Source organism: Bos grunniens, chromosome 16 (genome assembly GCF_055505025.1).
Source record: "Bos grunniens cultivar Pamir isolate PY7600 chromosome 16, Bosgru_T2T1.0, whole genome shotgun sequence".
Taxonomy (NCBI): domain Eukaryota; kingdom Metazoa; phylum Chordata; class Mammalia; order Artiodactyla; family Bovidae; genus Bos; species Bos grunniens.
The window spans coordinates 55914490-55940757 of record NC_141180.1 but is presented as its reverse complement, the minus strand read 5'-3'; the positions used below and the strand labels follow the sequence as shown (position 1 = coordinate 55940757).

At 39.6% G+C, this 26268-nt stretch overlaps 1 protein-coding gene across 3 annotated transcripts in view; it reads right to left on the bottom strand.

Moving 5' to 3' along the window:
• DUSP10 (dual specificity phosphatase 10) overlaps positions 1-26268 on the bottom strand; it is a 74889-nt gene that overhangs the window by 9962 nt on the left and 38659 nt on the right. For 2 of the 3 annotated variants that reach the window (XM_086342727.1, XM_086342728.1), the window contains exon 4: positions 24443-24981. The exons of the other annotated variant lie outside the window; for it this stretch is intronic. In XM_086342727.1, coding sequence (XP_086198853.1) covers positions 24716-24981 — 266 coding nt within the window. In that variant the 3' untranslated portion in view covers positions 24443-24715. Of the gene's footprint in view, positions 1-24442; positions 24982-26268 lie in introns of those variants that run through there. 3 annotated transcript variants of the gene reach the window in all.

Here is a 26268-nt window from a genome sequence, read left to right as displayed (position 1 = left end):
GCACACTGATCAGTCTTGTTGGTTCATACATGTTATATGCGCTTTTCGTGAGTTTCCTTGTAAAAGAGCTTGGAGACAGATGGAGGGAAAAACAAACAAGCAAGAGATGGAATTGAAAGTAATAAAATTAATGTTGTAGTTTAAATCGTGTTGTATCACTATAATACATTCTGGTTATTTCATAGCCTGAGAACAGTGCCTGTCATACAGCGGCCGCTAAGTTTGTTGACTGAATGAATGAGATTCCCAAACAATCAATAATTAGGGAGATCAGTTTAGTTTTGTCTAACATCCAATGGAGAAAAATCATGGAGAGAAGAATGAGCTCTGATATAGAAATCTTGCATTCTGAAAAAGGGAAAAGTTCTTGATGTTTAAATGTTACTCAATGTTCTGAAGAGGTGGAGAAAATTTGGAAAGCTGTTCTTTGGAATTCAACAAAAATTTTTCACTATGTGTTCATGTGACTGCCTTGCTAATTTTAAAATATTAATTTAGGGTGAAATACCAAATTACTGTCCCTTTCATATCCATAACAGAAATAGTCTATTGAAATATGCCCTGATGTCTTTTGCATCTTCTTCAAAGCAAGTTGAGTAAACACTCGGCTCATCAGGTAACCAGGCAGAGTTCTGGGCTCTGACTCACCTGCCATCCCCTTTCCACCCCAAAACTTCAGATCAGTCCAAAGAGAGTCAGAGAAATGCTGGTAGAATACACGATGAATGAAGCTTTCCAGGGTCGTCGGGAAACCCATCCACTCCCTCTCTGAGCCCATCCCAAATGCTCATACAGCAGCTGATAGCAGCAGGGCAACAGGTGAGGTGAAGGGAGGGCCAAGGAGGTCAAAGCAAGACCAGATCATGAACCCATAAACCCAGCATCATCAGCAAACAGCCCCCACTTCCTCTTCCACCAACCACACAGCTCTATCAGGCAATCAGGTTTCCCTGGAGGTTTTGCAGAGATGTCCTAGTGGTGACTACTGCTCTTTGTTATATGAAAGGATAACTGCAGTTTTACTCAGGTGCAGTGGCCAGTCCTTCTCACAAAACATAGTTCTGCACTCAAATACTCATTCACCCTCTTCTACCTCATTCCATTTGTTAATAGCCCTAAAGTCCTCTTGCATATTTCTCATGGTGGATGGTGGCGTGTTTAACTTGTTTGATAAGCTGGTTTGTTTCGTTCCAAAGGAATTTTATTTTCTCATCTTATGATGTTGGGAGGTGACCCAGTAACACAGGATATGCCTGCTATTCTTTTTCAGTGACAACCTTTTACCCTGGTGGCACATAATTAATGGATTTTATGGACTCAAATAACGTGTCTTTGCATCTGGTCCCATAGGAATATATTCATCCATTCTTCGCACCTACGCCATGTATATATTTAACTCCACATATGTATCGGTTCAGTTTAGTTCAGTTCAGTCGCTCAGTCATGTCCGACTCTTTGCGACCCCATGAATCACAGCACACCAGGCCTCCCTGTCCATCACCAACTCCCGGAGTTCACTCAAACTCATGTCCATCGAGTCGATGATGCCATCCAGCCATCTCATTTTCTGTCGTCCCCTTCTCCTCCTGCCCCCAATCCCTCCCAGCATCAGGGTCCTTTCCAGTGAGCCAACTCTTCGCATGAGGTGGCCAAAGTATTGGAATTTCAGCTTCAACATCAGTCTTTTCAATGAACACCCAGGACTGATCTCCTTTAGGATGGACTGGTTGGATATGCATCGATTCTAAATATTCCATTTTGCAGTGTTGAAAAAGGCAGCTGTTCTCTTCGTTTCGTAAGAGTGTAAAAAGAACGGTACTCTGAAAACAATTTATAATTCATTAACACCAGTGTTAGGACTCTGAGCATGCTTCTAAAGGAATTTCTGTGGGATACTGTAACTCTTCTCCAGAACATCAGTGACAAATGGTCGGGCCACCTTCGTATCATCCAGAAGTACAATGGAGCCTTTAGAGTCTGCTTATTCTCTACCTGTACCTGTTCTTGGGGCAATAAGTTCAAAATTTTATTACTAGTTGAGTGAAGGGAGTGCCCTATAATTATTTTCAAGTGTATCTCTTAATGCTTTGAAAAACTACCAAGACAAGTGGTTCTTAAAGTTATTCAAAGAATCCTAGGGCTTTCTGAGATCATATAAAGGGAATTCATGGGGATGAAAACACTTTTGGTAATACTATGAAGACATTATTTGTCTTTTTCATTGTGTTAACATTGGTGCCAGTGATGCAAATTGGTGGTGGGTAAAACTGTAAAACTGCTGGTGCTTTTGCACAAATCTTGGTATTGACACCAAATGGTAATAGCAGTTTTCTTTTTTCCATTGCCACACAGATCCAATTAAGAAAAAGTACTCATTTCACCTAATAATGCCCTTGATGGATCAGTCAAAACTATTAACATTATTGAATCTCAACCTTTGAATAAATATCTTAGCAGCTATGTGACAAAATGGGAAGTAAGCATAAAGCAATTATGCTACGTACCAAAATATTATGGCTGTTTGAAAGGAAAGCACTTGGAGATTGTTTGTGGTGCAAGCTGAACTAGCCACTCATTTCATGAAACACTATTTTTACTTGAAAAAATGACTGACAAACTATGGTAATTCAAGCTTTGGTATTTGATCAGACATTTTCTCAAAAGTGAATGAAGTAAGCATGTCACTAAAAGACTACAACTGAAAAAATTATTGCCAGTAGTAAAATTTTAGATTTCAAGTGAAAATTAAAATTTTAGGGAGAAAAAGCACTGTTTTTCTATCATGACATTTAGCTTAAGAACTTCCTAATAAATCCTTTCCTGATGATATCAATTATGAGGTCAATGAACGTAGTTCTTAAATACTGTATAATGAAATACATCATTTGCATTTGGAAGAGCTGTGATAGGTTAAATTTTGACCCCGCAACTTTTGGCCCCTGGTGTCGCATGATTTTTGTTATAATACATGACAAAAAGGAGTTTGCAGATGTAACTAAGGTTCATGATTGGTTGATTTTAAGATACACTGAATATCCTGGATTATATAGATGAATCCAAATTGCAGAAGCCCTTAACAAGAAAAAGAAGAAACAGGAGAGATTTAAAGAATGAAAAGAACTCAACCTGCTTTACCTATCTTGAAGACAAAGGGTATCACATAGAAAGTGTAAGAAGAGAATGAACTCTGTGAATGCTTGGAATGAGACTGGAAGTAAATTCTTCCTCAGAGTCATCCCTAAGCAATGCATATGACTCTTACCTTGATTTTGGCCTTCTGAGACCTAAACAGAGAACCCAGTTAAGACACAATATCTGGACTTCTGATCCATGGAAACAGTGAGAAATGGGTGTTGCATTAAGCCTCTAAATTTGTGGAAATTGCTTGTTGCAGCAATAGAAAACTAATATACTCAGTGAACCAAATATTTTCCAAATGACCAATATATGATGCTTCTTGCATCTGTAGCTTGATACATGGCTTGAGCAATATCAATCATTTTCTAGGCAAATATTGCTTCTGTCTTCTTCTCCTGTTTGTCTACTCACTGAACTTTAGTTACACATATATTCACTGTATTACATGAACTTTTCTCATATACATGTCATTGAATCAAACACATATTTCCTCATGGATTTCCTTCTCCTATATGTATTTTCCATCTTTTTGAGTTTTCATTCTTTTTTTTTTAATTTAATTTTTTTTAAACTTTACAATATTGTATTAGTTTTGCCAAATATCGAAATGAATCCGCCACAGGTATACCTGTGTTCCCCATCCTGAACCCTCCTCCCTCCTCCCTCCCCATACCCTCCCTCTGGATCGTCCCAGTGCACCAGCCCCAAGCATCCAGTATCGTGCATCAAACCTGGACTGGCGACTTGTTTCATACATGATATTATACATGTTTCAATGCCATTCTCCCAAATCTCCCCACCCTCTGCCTCTCCCACAGAGTCCATAAGACTGATCTATACATCAGTGTCTCTTTTGCTGTCTCATACACAGGGTTATTGTTACCATCTTAATTCTATAAACTTTCTTCTAATTTTTCTTTCAGCTCCCTAATTTTTTCTTATGTCTAATTATTGTCAAACCCATCCATTGATTTTTAAATTTTAGGTAATATGTTTTAGTGATATAATTTACTTTTGTTTAAGTGTCTAGTTCTCTTCCAAAATTCTAAGTTTATCTTGTCATATTAAGTGAACATAAAATTTAATCCTCATGTCTGAAAGATATATATATCATATATACATACACACACACACACACACATATATATATACACACATTATATATATATATATATATATATATATATCTGAAATTGTGGAGAGATAATCTGGAGCTCTGGATAATGTTTATCTATCACCTAGGCTAATGCTAGGAGTCCCAGACTTATCTTAATCCAACACATGACCAAAATGCTCCAAGGATGGATTACAAACTCTCTAAGGTTGATATACTCATTATCTCCTTGCTGCTGCTGCTGCTAAGTCACTTCAGTTGAGTTGGACTCTGTGTGACCCCATAGATGGCAGCCCACCAGGCTCCCCTGTCCCTGGGATTCTCCAGGCAAGAACACTGGAGTGGGTTGCCATTTCCTTCTCCAATGCATGAAAGTGAAGAGTGAAAGTGAAGTCACTTAGTCGTGTCTGACTCTTAGCAACCCCATGGACTGCAGCCTACCAGGCTCCTCTGTCCATGGGATTTTCCAGGCAAGAGTACTGGAGTGGGGTGCCATTGCCTTCAGTCCACAGGTATAATCCTTTGGGGATACCAATCCAAAACCTGGGAGATTTACCAGTATCCTTTCTTCCTTGGAGGGAACATTGAACTCCAACATTTCCCTTAGTCCTCTCAGCCTGCTAAAGACTTTGCTCAATTTTTCATCCTCTCAGCTGACTCTTCCAGAACCAGAAGATGCATTAGTATTAAAGCATGCCCAAATGCCAAGATTACTTCTCTGGGTTTCCTTATTCTCCTGAATTTTGTTTCCATAATTTAGAATGACTTCAGCAGTTCTCTAGTGTTTTCAAAAATGTTTCTTGTATTATATCAAGTTTTATTACTTATTTTTTAAGTATATCTAATGTTTTAAAATTTTTTTGGCCATGCCATGGGTCATGTGGGATCTTAGTTCCCTGACCAGAGATTGGACTCATGACCCCTATGTTGGAAGTATGGAGTCTTAACCACTGGACTGCTGGGAAAATCCCATAGTAATTAATTTTAGTATAATAATTGACCCAAATTGCTAGCCCTACTTTACTACAAGCAAATCCTTATCCCTTATAGTTTATTACAAAGTATTGAATATAAGGGAAAAGATATGGGGAAAACATATATATAATTGAATCACTTTGCTGTATACCTGAAACTAATACAACATTGTAAGTCAAATATACTTCAATAAAATCAACAAAAAATCTTTTCTGGTTTTCTAATTTTCCTTGATATTCTGTAGTTTCTCTACAATGTATTTAAGTATCAATTTGTTTTTATTTACCCTGCTTCATCACCATTGTTCTTTTTTCAGTCTGCATCTGGTGTTTGTTTTCAATTCCTAAACTCTCTACTATCGTATTTTTGAATAGTATTTGTTCCTACTATCTCTAGTCTTTCTTTTTGGGAATTTCTATTAGAATTTCTATTCTACTAATTTCTATTAGAATTTCTATTCTAATTTCTATTAGAATTTCTGTTCCCTATACCTATTAACTTTTCTTCCAAATGCTCTACTCATTTTTCTTGATCTAGGATATTTTAAGTGGTTTACTCAAAATTATTTTTCAATCCATTAATCTCTCCTCTGGTATTTATAGTTTAGTGTTTATCTTGTGTGTTGTGTTTATTTTTACCACTCATTTTTCATCTTTGAGAATTTCTAGTTTTCTTTTTCAAAAGCACCTGTTCTCTTTCACAATTTCCTATTATTGTTCTATGAATTATTTTCTTTTTCTTATACTTGAACATCTTAACCATGTTCATTTAAAAAGTTTTATTTTTCTGTTTTCATGTTGAGAAATAACTAAATATTTATTAGACGTGTCTTACAAATATTTCTTATCCTTCCCCACAGTCTGAAGATGTATCCTAAAGTCATTGCATAGTTTTTGCTGAGACCATTTTGAATTCACTATTTGTACTGATTCTTACTGAGTTAGTAATACAAGAGATTTATCTCACTCCAAAACATGATGTAAGTAGGGGTTCTTACTTGTTATAGTTGAGTCTATTTCCATTATATTTAGAAAAACATCTTAATTTTGCACCATATAATTGGACAGGAGCCAAAGTTTCACGTGGAGCTGGGATTTCTTGCAAAGAGTACATTTTCATCAACAAAGTTTGCTATCCAATCTTCTGTTCCTACTCGGGTATTTGAACCCTACTTCTTTCATCTGATTGTATAACCTTCTGGGACACATTCTTCAAATCCTACTTACTTTTTATGCCCAAAATCTCCTTCATTTCTGATACCTAGAGAATTTACTTCTTGCTTTAAAAACTGGCAGGGTATTTTTAAAGAGGTATTTTAAATCTATTACCTGTATTTCTGTGTGCTTGGAATTTGGAGTGTGCTCAGGAGGGCACTTACAGCATTTGTTCAGTCTACCATCTTGAAAGGGATTATTTTTTAAACTCTAAATGCAATAAGTGGGGAAAACCACTAGATCATTCAGGTATGACCTAAATCAAGTCCCTTATGACTATACAGTGGAAGTGAGAAATAGATTTAAGGGACTAGATCTGAGACACAGGGTGCCTGATGAACTATGGATGGAGGTTTGTGACACTGTACAGGAGACAGATATCAAGACTATCCCCAAGAAAAAGAAATGCAAAAAAGCAAAATGGCTGTCTGAGGAGGCCTCACACATAGCTGTGAAAAGAGATGCAAAAAGCAAAGGAGAAAAGGAAAGATATACCCATTTGAATGCAGAGTTCCAAAGAATAGCAAGGAGAGATAAGAAAGCCTTCCTTAGTGATCAATGCAAAGAAATAGAGGAAAACAATAGAATGGGAAAGACTAGACATCTCTTCAAAAAATTAGAGATACCAAGGGAACATTTCATGCAAAGATGGGCTCAATAAAGGACAGAAATGGTATGGACTTAACAGAAGCGGAAGATATTAAGAAGAGGTGGCAAGAATACACAGAAGAACTGTACAAAAAAGACTTCCATGACCCAGATAATCACGATGATGTATTCCCTCACACTCACCTAGAGCCAGACATCCTGGAATTTGAAGTCAAGTCAGCCTTAAGAAGAATCACTACGAACAAAGCTAGTGGAGGTGATGGAATTCCAGTTGAGCTCTTTCAAATCCTGAAAGATGATGCTGTGAAAGCGCTACACTCAACATGGCAGCAAATATGGAAAACTCAGCAGTGGCCACAGAACTGGAGAAGGTCAGTTTTCATTCCAATCCCAAAGAAAGGCCATGCTAAAGAATTCTCAAACTACTGCACAATTGCACGCATCTCACACACTAGTAAAGTAATACTCAAAATTCTCCAAGCCAGGCTTCAGCAATATGTGAACCATGAACTTCCATATGTTCAAGCTGGTTTTAGAAAATGCAGAGGAACCAGAGATCAAATTGCCAACATCCGCTGGATCATCAAAAAAGCAAAAGAGTTCCAGAAAAATATCTATTTCTGCTTTATTGACTACACCAAAACCTTTGACTGTGTGGATCACAATAAATTGTGGAAAATTCTGAAAGAGATGGGAATACCAGACCACCTGACCTGCCTCTTGAGAAACCTGAATGCAGGTCAGGAAGCAACAGTTAGAACTGGATATGGAACAACAGACTGGTTCCAAATAGGAAAAGGAGTACGTCAAGGCTGCATATTGTCACCCTGCCTATTTAAATTATATCCAGAGTACATCATGAGAAACGCTGGGCTAGATGAAGCACAAGATGGAATAAAGATTGCTGGGAGAAATATCAGTAACCTCAGATATGCAGATAACATCACCCTTATGGCAGAAAGTGAAGAAAAACTAAAGAGCCTCTTGATGAAAGTAAAAGAGGAGAGTGAAAAAGTTGGCTTAAAGCTCAACATTCAGAAAACAAAGATCATGGCATCTGGTCCCATCACTTCTTGGGAAATAGATGGGGAAACAGTGGAAACAGTGTCAGACTTTATTTTGGGGGGCTCCAAAGTCACTGCAGATGGTGATTGCAGCCATGAAATTAAAAGACGCTTACTCCTTGGAAGGAAAGTTATGACCAACCTAGACAGCATATTACAAAGCAGAGACATTACTTTGCCAACAAAGGTCTGTCTAGTCAAGGCTATGGTTTTTCCAGTGGTCATATATGGATGTGAGAGTTGGACTATAAAGAAAGCCGAGCACCAAAGAACTGATGCTTTTGAACTGTGGTGTTGGAGAAGACTCTTGAGAGTCCCTTGGTTTGCAAGGAGATCCAACCAGTCCATCCTAAAGGAGATCAGTCCTGGGTGTTCTTTGGAAGGACTGATGTTGAAGCTGAAACTCCATTACTTGGCCACCTGATGTGAAGAACTGACTCATTTGAAAAGACCCTGATGCTGGGAAAGATTGAAGGCAGGAGAAGGGGACGACAGAGGATGAGATGGTTGGATGGCATCACCAACTCCATGGATATGGATTTGGGGAGACTCCGGCACTTGGTGATGTTCAGGGAGGCCAGGGGGTTGCAAAGAGTCGGACATGACTGAGAGACTGAACTGAACTGAACTGAAATTCAATCACATTTGTCAAGAAGGATATTCTGGTGTATCTGCCAGCAACAGATTATAAAAATTCTAAATCCTGTGTTTTTTCCTGAGAAAGTAAATAAGAAATTTAGATCAATATTCTGAATTCAGACTATATATTTTTTTTTTCCTAATTGAAATGTAGCTGATTTATAATGTTGAGTTCTAGCTGGAGAGAAAAGCTTGGGTAAAGGCAAGGAACTCCATGCTAGTGGGTGTGTGAGTGCTAAGTTGCTTCAGTCATATTGGATTCTGGACTGTAGCCTTGCAGACTTCACTGTCCATGGGATTCTCCAGGCAAGAATACTGGAGTGGATTGCCATGCTCTTCTTCAGGGGATCTTCCAGACACAGGCACTGAACCCACATCTCATATGTCTTCTGCATTGGCAGGCAGATTCTTTACCACTAGCACCACTTGGGAAGCCCATGCCAGTGGGTATCAGACCTCAATTCCAGAAATCTGTGGATGTTGTCTCCTATGGTAAGGTGTCCATAATTTGACTATATGAAGGCTTTTAAGGAGATTATTCTGGATTATGCAGGTGGGCCTAAATATGTCATGTGTTTTCATAAGAGAAAGATAGAGGGAAATTAGATACACACAGAGGGGAAGGAGATGAGAAGACTAAGGCATGAGACAGTCACAAGCCAAGAAAAGCTGGAAAAGCAAGAGATAGATATGCCCTGTGTGTGTGTGTGTGTTAGTTGTCTTAGTTGTCTGACTCTTTGCAACCCCACCAGGCCCCTCCATCCATGAGATTCTCCAGGCAAGAGTACTGGAGTGGGTTGCCATTTCCTTCTCCATAGATATGCCCTGAGAGCCTTCCAAAGCTGTGTGGCCCTGATGAAAACTTCATCATCAAGGTTTTCAACCTTTAAAACTTTTAGCCTTCAGAAATGTGAGAGAATACACTTCTGTCACTTGAAGCCACCAAGGTTGTATTAATTGGTTAGAACAGCTACAGAAAACAAGTACATTCCCGAAACATTTGCGGAGGCGAAATGCTGATGTTAATGGCCAACAGTGAATAAATACACAGCTCTTTCCCTGGGAATTTTTACTTTACTAGCCCCTTGTCAAAAGGAATGTCCTGACAATAAAATCTTAGGCATTTACAGAGAGCTCAAGTGGTAAAGAATCCGCCTGCAACGCAAGAGACAGGGTTTCAGTCCCTGGATTGGGAGGAGGAAATGGCAACGCACTCCAGTATTCTTGCCTGGAAAATCCCATGGACAGAGGAGCATGGTGGGCTACAGTCCTTGAGGTCGCACAGACAGACATGACTGAGCACCCATGCACAGGCAGGTCTGGTCATGAAGGGTAACATTTTGAGGAAGTCAGCTTTCAGGAAGTGCTTACAGTGGTGGTACCAGTGTTCCAGAGTGCCCGTGATGTCTGGGCTGGTTATTCAAAACATCAGAAGATCAACACCAACCATAATTGATGGAATTTTGGATGCTGAGAGAATAGGAGAGTTAGAGGGAACAGATTAAGTTCCTTCATTTGTTTCCTTCTTTTATTCATTCATGCATTTATCCAAGCAACAAAGAAGCCAATACCCTTTGATGTAGGAGAACGTCAGACATTGAGATTAACGAGTAAGGGCTTTAGGCGACACAGGCTGGGCTTCCCCTCGTGTCTTCCCACTATGCTGAGATGACCTTGACAGAGTTAGGTATTAGACTTGGCAAAGCCTTCATTTATTAAAAAAAAAAATGGGGATAATAATGCCTACCTTTCAGAGAGGTTACAAGGACTAGATGAGAAGCTTATGCAAAGGATTAGAGGTGTGTTTGGGGTGCACTAAAAACTCAGTGCATGCATGTAGGTGCAGTCGCTCAATCATGCCTGACTCTTAGCAGCCCCGTGGACTGTAGCCCAGTCTTCTGTAGCCAGACTCCTCTGTCCATGGGATTTCCCAGGCAAGAATACTGGGGTAAGTTGCCACTTCCTCCTCCAGGGGATTTTCCCGACCCAGGGATTAAACCATGTCTCCTTTTTCTCCTGCATTGGCAGGTAGATTCTTTACCAATGAGTCATCTGGGAAGCCACTACTCAGTAACGTCCAGGTAGCACTATAGAGTACCTCCACTTATTGAGTTGTGGGCTCTTTTTATTTACTTCTTAGTTGATTTATCAGACACTGCAGTTGCCTGTTCCCCTGAAGGATTTTGCCAGAGATAAATGTGAGACATGAGAACTTTTAAATTACAATGAAGTTACGCAGTGTAAGCTATGCTGTGTACGCAACCCACTTCGGGAGCACACAGGGGAAAAGAATGGAGAGAGGAAGAGGAGGATCTGGAATGGCCTCAAGGAGACAGTGACTTTGAAGATGGGTATAGAAGACGCTAGTAAAGTAGTGCTCAAAATTCTCCAAGCCAGGCTTCAGCAATACGTGAACCGTGAACTTCCAGATGTTCAAGCTGGTTTTAGAAAAGGCAGAAGAACCAGAGATCAAATTGCCAACACCCACTGGATCATCGAAAAAGCAAGAGAGTTCCAGAAAAACATCTATTTCTGCTTTATTGACTATGCCAAAGCCTTTGACTGTGTGGATCACAATAAACTGTGGAAAATTCTGAAAGAGATGAGAATACCAGACCTCCTGACCTGCCTCTTGAGAAACCTATATGCAGGACAGAAAGCAACAGTTAGAACTGGACATGGAACAACAGACTGGTTCCAAATAGGAAAAGGAGTATGTCAAGGCTGTATATTGTCACCCTGCTTATTTAGCTTATAGGCAGAGTACATCATGAGAAATGCTGGGCTGGAAGAAACACAAGCTGGAATCAAGATTGCCGGGAGAAATATCAATCACCTCAGATATGCAGATGACATCACCCTTATGGCAGAAAGTGAAGAGGAACTCAAAAGCCTCTTGATGAAAGTGAAAGTGGAGAGTGAAAAAGTTGGCTTAAAGCTCAATATTCAGAAAACGAAGATCATGGCATCTGGTCCTATCACTTCATGGCAAATAGATGAGGAAACAGTAGAAACAGTGTCAGACTTTATTTTGGGGGGCTCCAAAATCACTGCAGATGGTGGTTGCAGCCATGAAATTAAAAGACACTTATTCCTTGGAAGGAAAGTTATGACCAACCTAGATAGCATATTCAAAAGCAGAGACATTACTTTGCCAACAAAGGTCCATCTAGTCAAGGCTATGGTTTTTCCTGTGGTCATGTATGGATGTGAGAGTTGGACTGTGAAGAAGGCTGAGCGCCAAAGAATTGATGCTTTTAAACTGTGGTGTTGGAGATGACTCTTGAGAGTTCCTTGGACTGCAAGAAGATCCAACCAGTCCATTCTAAAGGAGATCAGTCCTGGGTGTTTTTTGGAAGGACTGATGCTAAAGCTGAAACTCCAATACTTTGGCCACCTCATGCGAAGAGTTGACTCATTGGAAAAGACTCTGATGCTGGGAGGGATTGGGGGCAGGAGGAGAAGGGGACGACAGAGGATAAGATGGCTGGATGGCTTCACTGACTCGATGGAGATGAGTTTGAGTGAACTGTGGGAGCTGGTGATGGACAGGGAGACCTGGCGTGCTGCAATTCATGGGGTCGCAAAGAGTTGGACATGACTGAGCGACTGAACTGAACTGAACTGATAGAAGACTGTGAAAGATTCGATCTTACGGAAGAGAAAACAACCACATGTGTTCCCAAGGATCTGTGATTACAGATTGTATGTCTACACTCATTTGTATAGATTTATGTTTTGGAGCAAGGCTATCTTTTTTGCTTTTCATTTGTATTTTCTTCCTTCTGGATGGTAAGTTGAGACAATAACCTACATCTTCTTGAAATAAAATAGTTAATTCTTGCTGAACTTTTCTTCTATAATGTGAAGAATAGCTAATCAAATTTCTTTGTGAATATTATACACTTTTACTTTATATGTATATTTATAAATATATATAAATATCAAGCAGTGCCTGGAGCCAATAGCTGCTCAATAAATTTTACTTATAATTCTCATCTCTTCTATTTATCTCATTTGCCTTTGCCTCTACACTGTAGAGGCAGTTGGTTATTTAAAAAAAAAATAGTGGATTGGATTTCATGGTCTGGAACTTGAGGGCAACTTGACTTTCAAATTACTGTATCTCCTCGAGATCCTAGCACATACAGAGGGCTCCATGGGTGGTTGGTGATGGAAAGGAGAGAGAAGGAGCAGAGCAAGGACAGAGATGAAGAAAGCAAGAATGGTCCACGTACTACTTTATGAACCCTGTGGTTCATAAAGCTATGGTTTTTCCAGTAGTCATGTATGGATGTGAGAATTGGACCATAAAGAAAGCTGAACACCAAAGAATTGATGCTTTTGAACTGTAGTGTTGGAGAAGACTCTTGAGAGTCCCTTGGACTGCAAGGAGATCCAACCAGTCCACCCTAAAGGAAATCAGTCCTGAATATTCATTGGAAGGACTGGTGCTGAAGCTAAAGCTCCAATACCTTGACCTCCTGATATGAAGAACCAACTTCTTGGAAAAGACTGTGATGCTGGGAAAAATTGAAGGCAGGAGGAGAAAGGGACAACAGAGGATGAAATGGTTGGACGGCATCACCGACTCAATGGACATGAGTTTGAGCAAGCTCTGGGAGTTTGTGATGGACAGGGAGGCCTGGCGTGTTGCAGTCCTTGGGGTTGCAAAGAGTGGGACATGACTGAGCAACTGAACTGAACTGTGCCCTGAAGAGTTATCTCCTTCTCCCCAAGGGAAAGGGCAAAATAACTTAGTGTTGTGGAATTAAGGGTTTGTTTTTTTTTTTCCTGAGACTTGCACTTTTCTGACTAGGGTTTTTTTGTGTATGAGTTATCTTATTTAATCCTCACAACATGCCCAAAGTCCCAGAGGTTGAAATACCAGTCTGATTCCAGAGTCTTCTCTTTCCATAGCATCATCCTGACTATCAGATACTGCTATTTCTCTAATAAGAAAACAGAACTATCAGAGAAAAGATCAAATTTCTTGTCCAAGATCAGTTACTAACTGTATGATCTCGGGTTGTTTACAGACTGCTACCTGCCGGTCCTCAGTTTCCTCTTTTGTGTAACAGCAATAATGCCTGCCATTGCTAACTTCTGCAAGATTGCTGTAAGGGTCTCATAGTATGAGTGTGTAAAGGAAAATAACCTTTGATAATTGTAAAGCTATAAACGTATGAAAACCTGTTAGTGACATTCATACAAAGTGTCTGTAACTGATACCAGATCCTTCACTGAGTAAGGAAGAAAGGGTGGAACAAGGAGAACAGAACAGAGTCAAATATTCAGGCACAGAGGTAAAAGGGCATAAGAACCTGCTGGGGACACTTGAAGGTCTTACTATGCTACTTCATAGCTTTTCTGTCTGAACCAAGGCTGTCCAGACCTGATGTGATAATCTTTACTTTTCTGCATCCTGTCTTTGTGTTTACCCAAGACTCCGGAATTCATAGACTGTTTCTCACCCCCAAACACATGCATCCATCCCTGGGGAGAAGATCCTTCCCTCTCCAAATATGTACAAAACCACCATCCCCAGCGCCGGCTGCGGGCTGGCTGAGCTCAGGGCTATTCTGGGGCAGCCAGTTTGCACGCTGATAGGGGAGGATTAATGAGACAGTCTGCTCATCCATTGCAATTAGAAACAACACTGGAACTATTCTGGGGCTATTTCTATGCAGGGAACTTGAACTGCTCATCAGCCCTCCTCACTCAGAGACCTGTGGGTAATTAGGGCTGTGTTAAATATAGGAGAATCAGCGCAGAGCAGCCCCATCTGTGCTGGCGCCTTGGGTGCTGAGGATACATGGTGCCCTCAGCTAGCACTCCAAGAGCACTAAAAGAAGGATTTAGCAGCAACCTGGAGGATTTTGGTGTTGCTTAACTAAAGCTAAAAATGCCCTGGCCTTTTAGCCACGCATGGGCTGTCAGAGACAATTCAGGAGTGAAAAACCACGTCAGCCCCAGTAAAGCATCCTGACATTTATGGACCCTGAAGAGCCAAGCCCACAGGTTTGCCACCAGACCATTAAAAGGAGCAGTTCATCTTAGAACTGAGGGTGTGGAAGGAGTATTGCATAAGTCTATCAACCTTATATCTCAACATGAACAACTTGACGGACAAGTGAGCAAAGATGCATCCTTATCATTGCAACCGCCTGATGCCAAACAGTTGTGTGGACACTGGGTCATTATGAAGCGATTTCCTGTCCTTGTGAAAAGGTACTCTTAAGTCAGGAACTAACGGCACTCTGGATTTGAAAACTCTTAGCAGCCATTAAGTAATTTTCCCATAAGATTGCCAAGGGGCTGAAAAAGATCAGGTATTATTACCTCCATTTCTAAGATTTTATGATCATCTTTATTTTCTAAAAGTTGAAGTCTGGAGAATAAAATCAGGCCCAGCAGCAGGGCCCACAGTAGGTCCAAAGAGAGCCACCTTGAACTCCTATGGGCAGTCATCAACACGGGATGGTCCTCACCTCCTTTTTTCATGCTTTTTCCTTTTTTCTGTTTAGCATCATTGATTCACATTACTCTGTCTTCTAGCTTGCTGATCCATTCTTCTGTATCATTTAGTCTACTTTTGATTCCTTCCAGTGTATTTATAAAAATACACTGGAAGGAATCAGATATTGCATTCTTGATCTCCATTTGGCTGTTCTTTTTATTTTCTAATTCTCTGTTAAAATGTCTAATTTCTTGCTCTGTGCATCCATTTCACTCCCGAGATCTCTGATCATCTTTTCAGTCACTACCCTGAACTCTTCCTCATATATAGATTGTCTGTTTCTACTTCACTTAGCTCTTCCTCTGGGATTTTAATTTGTTCCTTTGTCTGAAACATGCTCCTTCTAAAGACTATGCTTTTCCATGGATGGGTGGTACTGGGTCTTGAGCCTTCTGGTGGACTAGGCCATTAGATCTAAATCTCTTTTAACTATATAAGAGGAATTCTTAAGCATAGAATGTACTGTTTGATGTTCCAGGACATTCCAGTTGATATTTGCACTGAGGAGAAAACATATTTATCCCCTTATATGAAGATAGTGGTAATGAAAAAAAAAAAAAAATTTGACTTAAGTGCTCACTTCCTCTTTTGAGCTTCAGGTTTGTTCAATCATGAAATGATTCAGAAGGAAATAATTATAATTTAAACACAACTTACAAAGATTCTATAATCACATATGTTTTTAGAGGGCTCAGTAACCTCATGATAAAGACTTCAACTTTATCCTGGCACCAAAGACAGGTGGTTTTTAGGAAATTCTCTTAAAGATAAAGGATAAGTTATTACATCTAATCCTTCCTACTACTAAGGAAAGAGGTACAGTGTCTAGTAGGTTTTCTTGAATTTTACAGAACATGTATATCCTCACTGGGCATGCTAATCCACTCTACCAAGTAACATGAAAGGTTATTAATTTAATTAGAAAGAAAGAAAAGAAAGGAAGTGAAGTCTCTCAGTCATGGCCAACTCTTAGCAACCCCATGGACTGTAGCCTGCCAGGCTCCTCCATCCATGAGATTTTCCAGACACGAATACTGGAGTGGGTTCCATTTCCTCCTCCAGAGGATCTTCGGACCCAGGGATCGAACCTGAGTCTCCCACACTGCAGGCAGACTCTTTACCATCTGAGTCACCAGGAAGTAAGGCTCCTGATGTATTATGATTTACAGGAACAAATAAATATTTGGTCTTTGTTCCTGCTTTTGATATATAGAGCTCCTAAAACCCTTGGAATTTCCCATGGATGAGAGCGATACTGGTGCTTTTTGTCATGCAGTGAGATAACTTTCGGAAAGCACCTAAGGATGGGGGCTAGGCACTAGGGAAACCAACCATGCAATTAACTATTGGGAACTTTCAGCCCCGCCCTAGACCTCTGGAGAGGAGAAAGGGGCTGGAGATTTAGTTCAATCACTAATGATTTAATCAGTTGTGCCAATATAACAAAACCTCTATAAAAACCCAAAAGGACAGGACTTTATGAGCTTCTGGGCTAGTGAACACACAGAGATTTGGGAAGAATGGTGTGCTCTCAGAAGACATGGAAGCTCTGTGCCCTTTCCTTATATCTTGCCCGATGTCTTTCTTCTACTTGGCCATTCCTAATAAACTGGTAACCTAGTACGTCACATGTGTCTCAGAGTCCTCTATGCCACTCTAGCAAATTAAATCCAGGGAGGGTGTCATTGGAACCCACAATCTTTGGATAGTCATTCAGAAACACTGGTAATAACCTGGACTTATGACTGATGTCTGGAGTGGGGGGGTCTTGTAGGACTAAATCCTTAACCTGTGGCACCTGGTACTATCTCCAAATAGTGTCAGAATCTAGTTGAATTGTAGGACACCCAGCTGGTTTCCAATAATAACTTGGTATGGTGGGGAAAAAACCCACACATTAGAACTGGATGTAGAAACTGAGCTCCAGAATAAGAGAAGTATCTGCAATATTTCAAGGCTGTCCTGAAAGCTGCTCTTATATCTATACCCAGTACATCCCATGGTGCTAGAAGGGTCTCTATTAGACACGGATTGTTTATGAAGCCATTCACCTGATAGGTGAATCATAGAGCAGCCATTCAGGATTTTGGAACCAAACTCTGACAGCTTCTTCAGGAAAATACCATTCATTTTTTGAGTAACAGTTTGAAATTGAAAGCTTACTCATAGATGATTACTTTATGAACCTGGATTGTTCATGAAGAAATATGTTATTGACCCACTAAGTCTCTAAATTGGGCAGGAATAACATTATTTGCTTGTCAAGTGGAACTGCACTATGTGAAATCAGATTCAAGTAAATTAAATAAACAAGTGATCTATTCCTGCTGCATCACTTCCTTGAACTCACAGTTATGGCTTCATGGAATGTTCTCTGTGACCAGTGGACCGAAAGACAAATATTTGACCTTGATTGCAGAGTTGTGTATATCTCGATACCATCCTAAAATGAATGGCTACGTCACTACAGCCCCACTCGGTGGGTGGCCAAGGCTGAGGGTGGTGAAGGAAAAATTTCACAGTGGGCAGAACTTCCAGCAATACACCTGGTTGTTCATTTTGCCTGAGAGAGAGTCAGAGATATGGATCTACGTTGCTTTGCAAGAAGTAGCCAATGGTTTGGAAGGCTTCTCAGGGACTTGGAAGAAATATAATTGACAAATTGGAGACAGAAAAGTCTGGGGAATAAGCCAATGGGCAGAACTCTCTGAATGGGCATAAGATGTACCATGTGAATGTTTAAAAAGCTCAACCTCAGCATAGAAAGGTCTTAATAAGGGACAAGACAATGTATTCTGTGAATCTCCGTCAAGTCTGCTTCTCTCAGTCACACCTGTCTGTAACCAATGGCTCATGCACAAAATAGCCATGATGGAAGAAATGGAGGTTATGCATGGGCTCAGTAATATGAATTTCCATTCACCATGGCTACTCTGGCTACAGCCAACACTGAGCACCCAACTCACCCAAAGCAGAGACAAATACCAAGCCCCTGAAATAGAACCATTTCTAGGGTACTCAGCCAGCTATATTATGTAGGTTAATTACATCGGAACTCTCCTATTATGGAAGGGGCAGTGTTTTGTTCTCACTCTACAGAAACACACTCCTCATATGGATTAGACTTCACTTACAATACTTTTTCCAAAATTAGTATCTGTGGGGTTATAGAATTCTTATATCTTATTCACCATCATAGCATTCCACAATGCCTTGTTTCTGATGAAGGAACTTACTTTGCAGCACAGGAAGTGGGGTGACAGGCTCACACTTGTGGAATTTACTACTCTTGCTATGTTATCCATCATTCTGAAGCAGTAAAATAGTACTTTTGACATTTCAGTTATGGAGCTAGATGGATGGTAAAATTTTCAGGGCTAGGGTAATGTCCTGCAAGATGCAGTAAATTTTTGAACATATATGTCAACAAATATATGTTGCTGTTTCTCCCTTATTCAAGAGTCACAGGCCCAAAAAGAGCTGTAAATGAAAAAAATTCCTCTGACTGTTACTTTTGGTGATCTACTTGCAAAATTTGTGCTACCTACCCTGCACCTTTGTGCTCTACTGGTCTAGAAGTCTTAGTTTCCAAAGCACAGATACACCTGCTAGGAGACCCAACAATGGCTCCATTATACTGGAAGTTGATACTATCTGCTGACTAATTTGGGCTCCTCATGCTAAAGGGAAAAAAAAAAAAACAGGCAAAGGATGGGGTTGCTGTATTTCTGGAATGACTTGTGACTACCAAGGGGAAATTGGATTACTATAGGACTATGGGAGTAGGAAGAACTAGATCTGGATGAAGGGCACCTCTTAGGCTCTCATGTCTTACAACAAAAGAACCCAATGCAGGTAGGACTGCCAAAGGTTCAGATCCATCAAAAATGAAGATTTAGGTTATCCCAACAGCCAAGGAACTGGGAGCAGGTGAGATGCTTGTTGAGGACAAAGGGTAAATGGAATGGGTAGTAAAAGAAGGAAGTTATAATTATCACCTGTGACTACATGATCACTTGTAGAAATTAGGACAGTAAGAGTTATAAATATTTCTTACTTTGATATAAATATATTTGGTTTATATTAACCAGTTCCTTTTTCTCCTGTAGCTATTGTACCATCTAATATTAAATGTGGTTAGTCTTTGTATTAGTCTCCTTGGGCTGTCACAACAAAGTCCCCAAAACTGAGTAACTAAAAGCAATAGAAATGTATTACCTTATAGTCTGGAGGCTTGAAGTCCAAAATCAAGGTGTTAGCAGGGTTGGTTCTTTTGGAGACTCTGAGAATATGTTTCATGTCTCTCTCCTAGCTTCTGGTGATATCCAGTAATCTTTGGTGCTCCTTTACTTAGATGAATCACTCCAGTCTCCACCTCCCTAGTTATATGGCATTGGTTCCTCTGAATGTGTCCAAATCACCCTTTTATAAGAAGGATGTGTCCAGTTATACCAGTAATTGTATTAGCTCCCATCCTAATCCAATATGACCTTTTAAAACCTTGATTACATCTGCAACTATGCTATTTTCAAATAACATCACATTTACAAGGTCTGAAATTAAAACTTCAAAAACATCTTTTTGGCAAACACAATTCAATCTACAATATCCTTATATCTCAGTATTTAAATTACAGGATTTCAAAGAGACAGATCTCAAGTACAAGAGAAATGATTACCCCCAAATGAATAAAGTAACACATGAGACTATGCACTCTCATTTGGAGAAAGGATTAGTATCTCTTCAACTGTGGAAGTGATAGCTGCATCTTCTTAGGTGGAAACATCACTTTCTAATGTCTTTGTTCGGAAGTTATATATATATGGTTAAGAGAAGTGTAAATGGATAGCAAGTTGGCAAAGGATAGACTCTGGCAGTTTTGTGCAAGATCAACTTAGCTGAATATGAAATTGCATTTCCCAGAATTCCTTTATCTATTTCATGCTGGGATAAGGTTCACTTTAAAATAAATCTGCAAGAGATTGGAACACAGAAGTGAAGCAGCAGCCATTATACTATGAAGAGGGCACCAATGACTATTGCAACCAATGCACATTTTCACTGACCTGGAAACTCACCTTGGGTTAGGGCCATAACTGTGACTGTGGCTCTTAAAGCTATTTCCAGATTTCCTCCTTTGCTTCATAAGTCCTGCACCAGATACATGGTCAGCAAAATGGGAAAGGATACTTCTGGGTACTGGATACTTCTAAGTCACCCACATCATGGAAGTTGGTAAAAGGCAAATGTGGGCACTATTTTTTTCCACATAATTACAGTTCTTCCTTGTTCTCCTTTACTTTATGGCCACCTTTTCTCCCTGTTAGCTCTGTTGATCCACAGAGACATGGATCATCATCATCGAACATGGAGGCAATGTACTGCCATTGACTTCTTCACTACAGCTCCCAGTTGTCTCACCCTGTGTATCTTCCACCAAACAATGGCAAAGTTTGTCACAAAGGAGGAAATCAGGAACAATGGAAAGCACTGGTATTCATAGTCTACAATCTCCATAAAGTCAGAAAATTTTCTATAGATAGGTTTTGGACAGTTATTTCTAAATACCTTCTTATTGCCTTTCTGGATCCTTACTCATCATTTTTGATGCTCTCTTCCATTCACATCCATATATTATGACAGTCTCCAATGAGACCTTAAAAACAAATATCAACCCATATTTCTGGAGATTGGATGTTACAATGCTTGGGGAATAAAATATAATGTGTTGTGGCTTATGTATAAGAGCCTACTCACAATCAGGGTGACACCCATATTTCTTGATTTCTATTCAGTTTTACTTGTCAAACTTCTCGTCTTCCAGAAGATCTAGTTAGAGCAATTTACAAGCATTCTATCTTATTCCACTTCTGAAGTGTGATTGTTTTCCGAGTTCTATATAGTCTTTTTGTTTGTTTTACTATAAACTCCCATTTTCTTCTGTTCCCCATATTTTATCACCTTTCAGAGGGTTGCCTTTTCTCATTTACCATCAACATGTGGTTTGGCAGACATGTACATTTCCTCTTTCATATCTTCCCTTGTACATGTCCTCCTTTTGTCAGCTTCCCCGCCCCATGTCCTGCCGTACATGTCCTTTTCCAAAAGTTGCTAGCACGAGCTCTTCCATGAAATGTGAACTCTACATCTGGGTTAATATTCATTGATTGGAAACATATTAACTGGGGGGGGATGCTTATAGAGGAGCTGAAGCTGCTATTCTATTTAATTTAAAGTAACAATGCCTTTTTTTTTAATTTTATTAGATATGTTACAGATTCATTCTATTGTTAAATTAATCCAGCATGAAATAATTCTTGCTGGACTCAGAGAATAATATGTGCATCAGTTATTCAGAGACCCTGTTTCTCAGGAAGACAACAGTGAATTCCCAGCTCAGTCCCAAAGCTCCGAGACAACAAATGAGGCTCAGAACCTCATTTGAGGTAACAGAGCAGAACCCTAAGGGACCTTCCCAGGGCAAACTCCTCCCTCATATCCTTGGCTTAGATCCTTTTTGAAGTGCCTAGATGATAGTATTGATGCACATTTCCTGAGTTGTTTCACAGGTGCTAAAACCACCATCAAAGAGAAGAAATTAACTACTTGATGCTCATGAGCACACAGCCCCCAGACCTACTGGCACCTAAGCAATGATAATGTTAAGCTCTGTGACGCTGCACTATTACCTCACCATCAATCGATCAGAGAATTGCACAAGTTGATCACATACCTCGGGACTCCAGTTCCTTACCTTGTCCTTAAAAATGCTTTGCTGAAACCCATCTAGGAGTTTGGGTGTTTTAAGTACCAGCTGCCTTGACACCTTGCAATAAACACTGCACTTTCCTTCACCACATCCTGGTGTCAACAGATTGCCTTTACTACTTGAGGGTGAGCAAACCAAAGTTTGACTCAGTAACAAAACCTGGGGAGTCTGGTTTCTGGTGCAATGGCTTGGTTAATCCATGTAAATTTCACTAAGTGGTTAACATTCCTCATGAAGAAAGAGGCTAAGTGATTCAAAACAGATTAGTAAAATAAAGACAAGTTTCTCAGAATTCTTGGTATGCTCATTGGCAGAATTCCTATCTGCCCTAGGACAATCTTGCTCTCAAAAGCATAAAGTTATAAAGTTCAAAAATCATAAATTATTTTCATATTTTGCTCAAGAAACTATAGCAATTCTTATTTTGTTAAAAAGAAAAAAAAAGGGGGGGAATAAAACTCACACTATCAGAACTTTAATATTTGAACTTAGAATAAAGAAAAAGAAATATATAGTAAATCATTATATATTTTAAATCCCTAATTACACATCAATCCCACTTCTTAAATACGTTCTAGCACCAAGAAAATTGTTAGACTGAAGAGTAGAAAGCACCATAGAGAAATTTGCTTTTCACCTTATTAATGCTTTGTAATAAACCAAACTAAGTCAAAACAACCTTCAATTAATTCTTGTTAAATTCAGTCTCTATTTTGCTAATCAAACAAAAAGTTAAATCACTTCTACTAGAAAAGCTATTTTTTAAATATTAAAAAAATTTCATTATAATACTGGTCGGCAAATGTTCACAAGGATATTATGTCCAAACGTACTCATATAGAATTGGAAATTTCAAAATCATTCTACTTTTTTACTCACCTTGGGCAAATTTTAATCTGCTGTGAATCCTCCCTATGGCCAATTCCCTGGAGGCTTCTATTTTCAATAAAAATAGAAAACATTTGATTTGTTTTCTTCCCCTACCCCCTCCGTACTCCTCTGTGGACTGAGAACCCATGGAATACCAACTATGTATTAACCAAGTGTGATGGGGAAGCTGTACTTATGAAGTTGAATTCAGTTTGCTGGCAGAAAAGTAGGAAACAGCAGTGTGTTGCAGTGCATACCAGGTCTTCCCTGGCGGCTCAGAAGGTAAAGAATCTGCCTGCAGTGCTTCCTGATTAACGTTACCAAAGGTGCCAGGTGGGTAAGTGACAATGGAAGGGGGATATCAAGACCCCCACAATATTGATATTGTAGGGGTCATATTGTAGGGGTCACAGACATTGATCAAAGAGCCACTGGGGAGATAAGAGAATTCTAACCAATCAATCTGGCAGTGACCTGGTCACCAAGGCTCAAAGGCTGCTGTCAAACCTCACACCTTTTTCAAGGAGATTACCTGAGGTTTCCCCTTTGTAAGAGGAATTACATTGGCAGAAGTGGATGGCAGGACTGTGACAATAGAGGGGACCATGACCTGGCCGACTAGAGCTTTTTCACTTCCTTGCTAATTCTCTCTGCTTCACACTGAGGCCAGAGAATATTTCCTTTCCCTCATCTCTCTATCCCTGTATCAAAAATTTGTGTTTACTTCCAGTTACGTTACATGGACAGCTTACAAGAGGTAAGAGATGCTTGAACTTGAATTGAGGAAAAGAAGAGGAAATAGACACATTTCCAAATGATTTTCATTTATATAATGAAAATAAAATTTTTACACAATCAACAGAAACACACCAAGATTTTTTGCGAAAAATATTTTTAAATAAATTTTTGTCTTTTTTTTTACATTCTGATATACATATGTAACAAGGTTTATGGCACTGTAACCAGAATCAAATCAAAGAGAAAAAAAAAAGGAAAAAGGTGGGAAAGAAAGTAACTGGTTTTGTTTAATTCCTTTCTATCTCCAAGCTGGCAACTTTGCACTATTTGTCTATTTTTCAGCTGCCAGCTCTAACTCATTTGCACACTCAAAACACCATATTATTGCACAAGAAGCCAGTGAAGGCATATGGTATAATGGTCAGTTCCTTGCTATTTGAAAAAAAAAAAATCTCTTAAACACAGAGAGGGAAGAAAAGTAATCCAGAGTATGAAACACACAAAATCAACAGTATCCTTTGTCTCTTTAAAGAATGTGAAGGGTTCTTAGACCACTTAAGCTGCCCTGGTCTTCTCTTTGCACCAGTGAGCACAGCAGGGCTTGGTTTGGTTGGGTTTTTGTTTTCTATAAGGACAGGTCAGGCAGATCCTAGGTCTTCATGATTCAATTCTTTTCTACTTACTTTGGGTTCTTTTTAATTGGTTTAAAGTATAGTGTCTTCGGTCTATGAACCTGCACAGACTAGTTAATCGTAAACTCTACAAATAGCTTAAAAGGAAAAGGGGAAGAAACAGGTTTTATGATATTTTTATTGTTGGCTTAAAAAAATGACTTCTTTAGACTCCCTGCTTTGTCAGTTGGTGGGAAGTAAATCTCAACGGCATCAAAAGTTAAATTCTTCTCACACTGGTTAAAAATAAAGTTTTTAAACAAGTTTGTTTCCATTCACAAACTTTACCCCCATCTAAAAAAAGAAGAAAAAGAAAAAAAGAAAAGAAAGAATCCATACTCCTTCCTCTTCATCTCCTAATGGAGAACAGTCATCCTTTCCAGCCAGACTATGGTCACACAACTGTCTCCACACCCATCAGCTTTGGTGTAAGGATTCGTGGTGTCACACCATTGTTCAGGTCTTCCTCAAACTCCAGCAACTGCCCCATGAAGTTAAGGTTTGGGGAAATAATTGGTCGTTTGCCTTTGACAAATTTATAAGCATCAGTCATGGTCATCCGCGTGTGCTTCATCAAGTAGGCGATGACGATGGTGGCAGAGCGGGACACGCCCGCCTGACAGTGGATGAGCAGCCCCTTCCCACACTGGTGAGCTTCCTCTGGAATGAGGGAGAAAAGCAAGAGGTGCAGGGCAGGGGACAGAGAGATGGAAGGAGAGAGGTTAACGTTTATCTAGACTTGATGATGTCATATTCTGTAGAGAAAGACAACATGAAAATGGTTTGGGAACTAAGTATAATGTCCTACTTAATTGTGTCTGTTTATGGCACAACCTCCAGAACTGGCTAAAAGCAGCATTAGCTTGAATAAGAAGCTTATTTTACATTTAGAGGGATGAGTAGGTGAGAGTCATTCACTATAATAGTGGACTTCACAGGTGATGGTGGTCAACTGAGGAATGAGTTGTGACATAATCAGCCTAAATGTAGTCACTGGTGAAGTAGACCCTTCTGATTAAGGATGTTAATTCCCATCGTCACACTGTGTCATTTATCGAAGCTAGTGTTATTAACAATGTCTCTCCTACCTGTGATAGAGAAAAAGCACTTCTTTTTTTTATATTGTAGAACTGCTCTGTACAGGAACTAGTATTAAATAGATAAGAGTGTCACCTCCATCTGAACTGTCCAATCCCCTCACATGCATACATGATGTTCTAACATGGTAATGATATGGATGACGGAGGAATTCCAGTGCTGGCTCAGAATCCAGGGCAATCGAAAAAGATAATACTTTAAAGGTTTTCAGATATATTAAAAACCCAGGAGAACAGCTTGTGGGCACTGTCTGAATGGATTCTCAGTGACACTTCTAAACTATTGGGTTGGCCAAAAAGTTCGTTTGGGTTCTTAGAGTATACAAATACCCAAACAAATTTTTTGGCCAACCCAATAAAAGTCATCCCAAAGACAGTATCCCTGAAAAATATACCAATTAGAAGATTGGGAAAGGAGTATGTAAAGGAGAGCCAGATTTTAACATAAACTACTTCTACTGGTTACCCACTCATAGATCAACAAAACAAACATTGAGCAAATTTTCAACTTAAAAATTCAGAGATTTGACTTACTTCTTATAGATAACAGTATTTTACAAAAGCATCTCCTGTTTTCAATTTCTTCTTTTTAGCACACACTATTTAACGGCCTCCACCCCCAGAGTGGAAAGCATGGGGGTAAAGAAGATGAGCCACAAAGGGCTAGGTCTGGCCATGGTTCCACCTCGTAGAGGACCTTGCGTGAATCCTGTAACTGCTCAGAGGCTCAATCCTCCTATCTGAATAATGGGAGTAATACTAACCAGGCATAGGGGAATACAGGAATAATATCAGCCAACGCAGCAATAACCAACTGTCATAGTTAAATCCTAAACCTAGACTCTGCTTA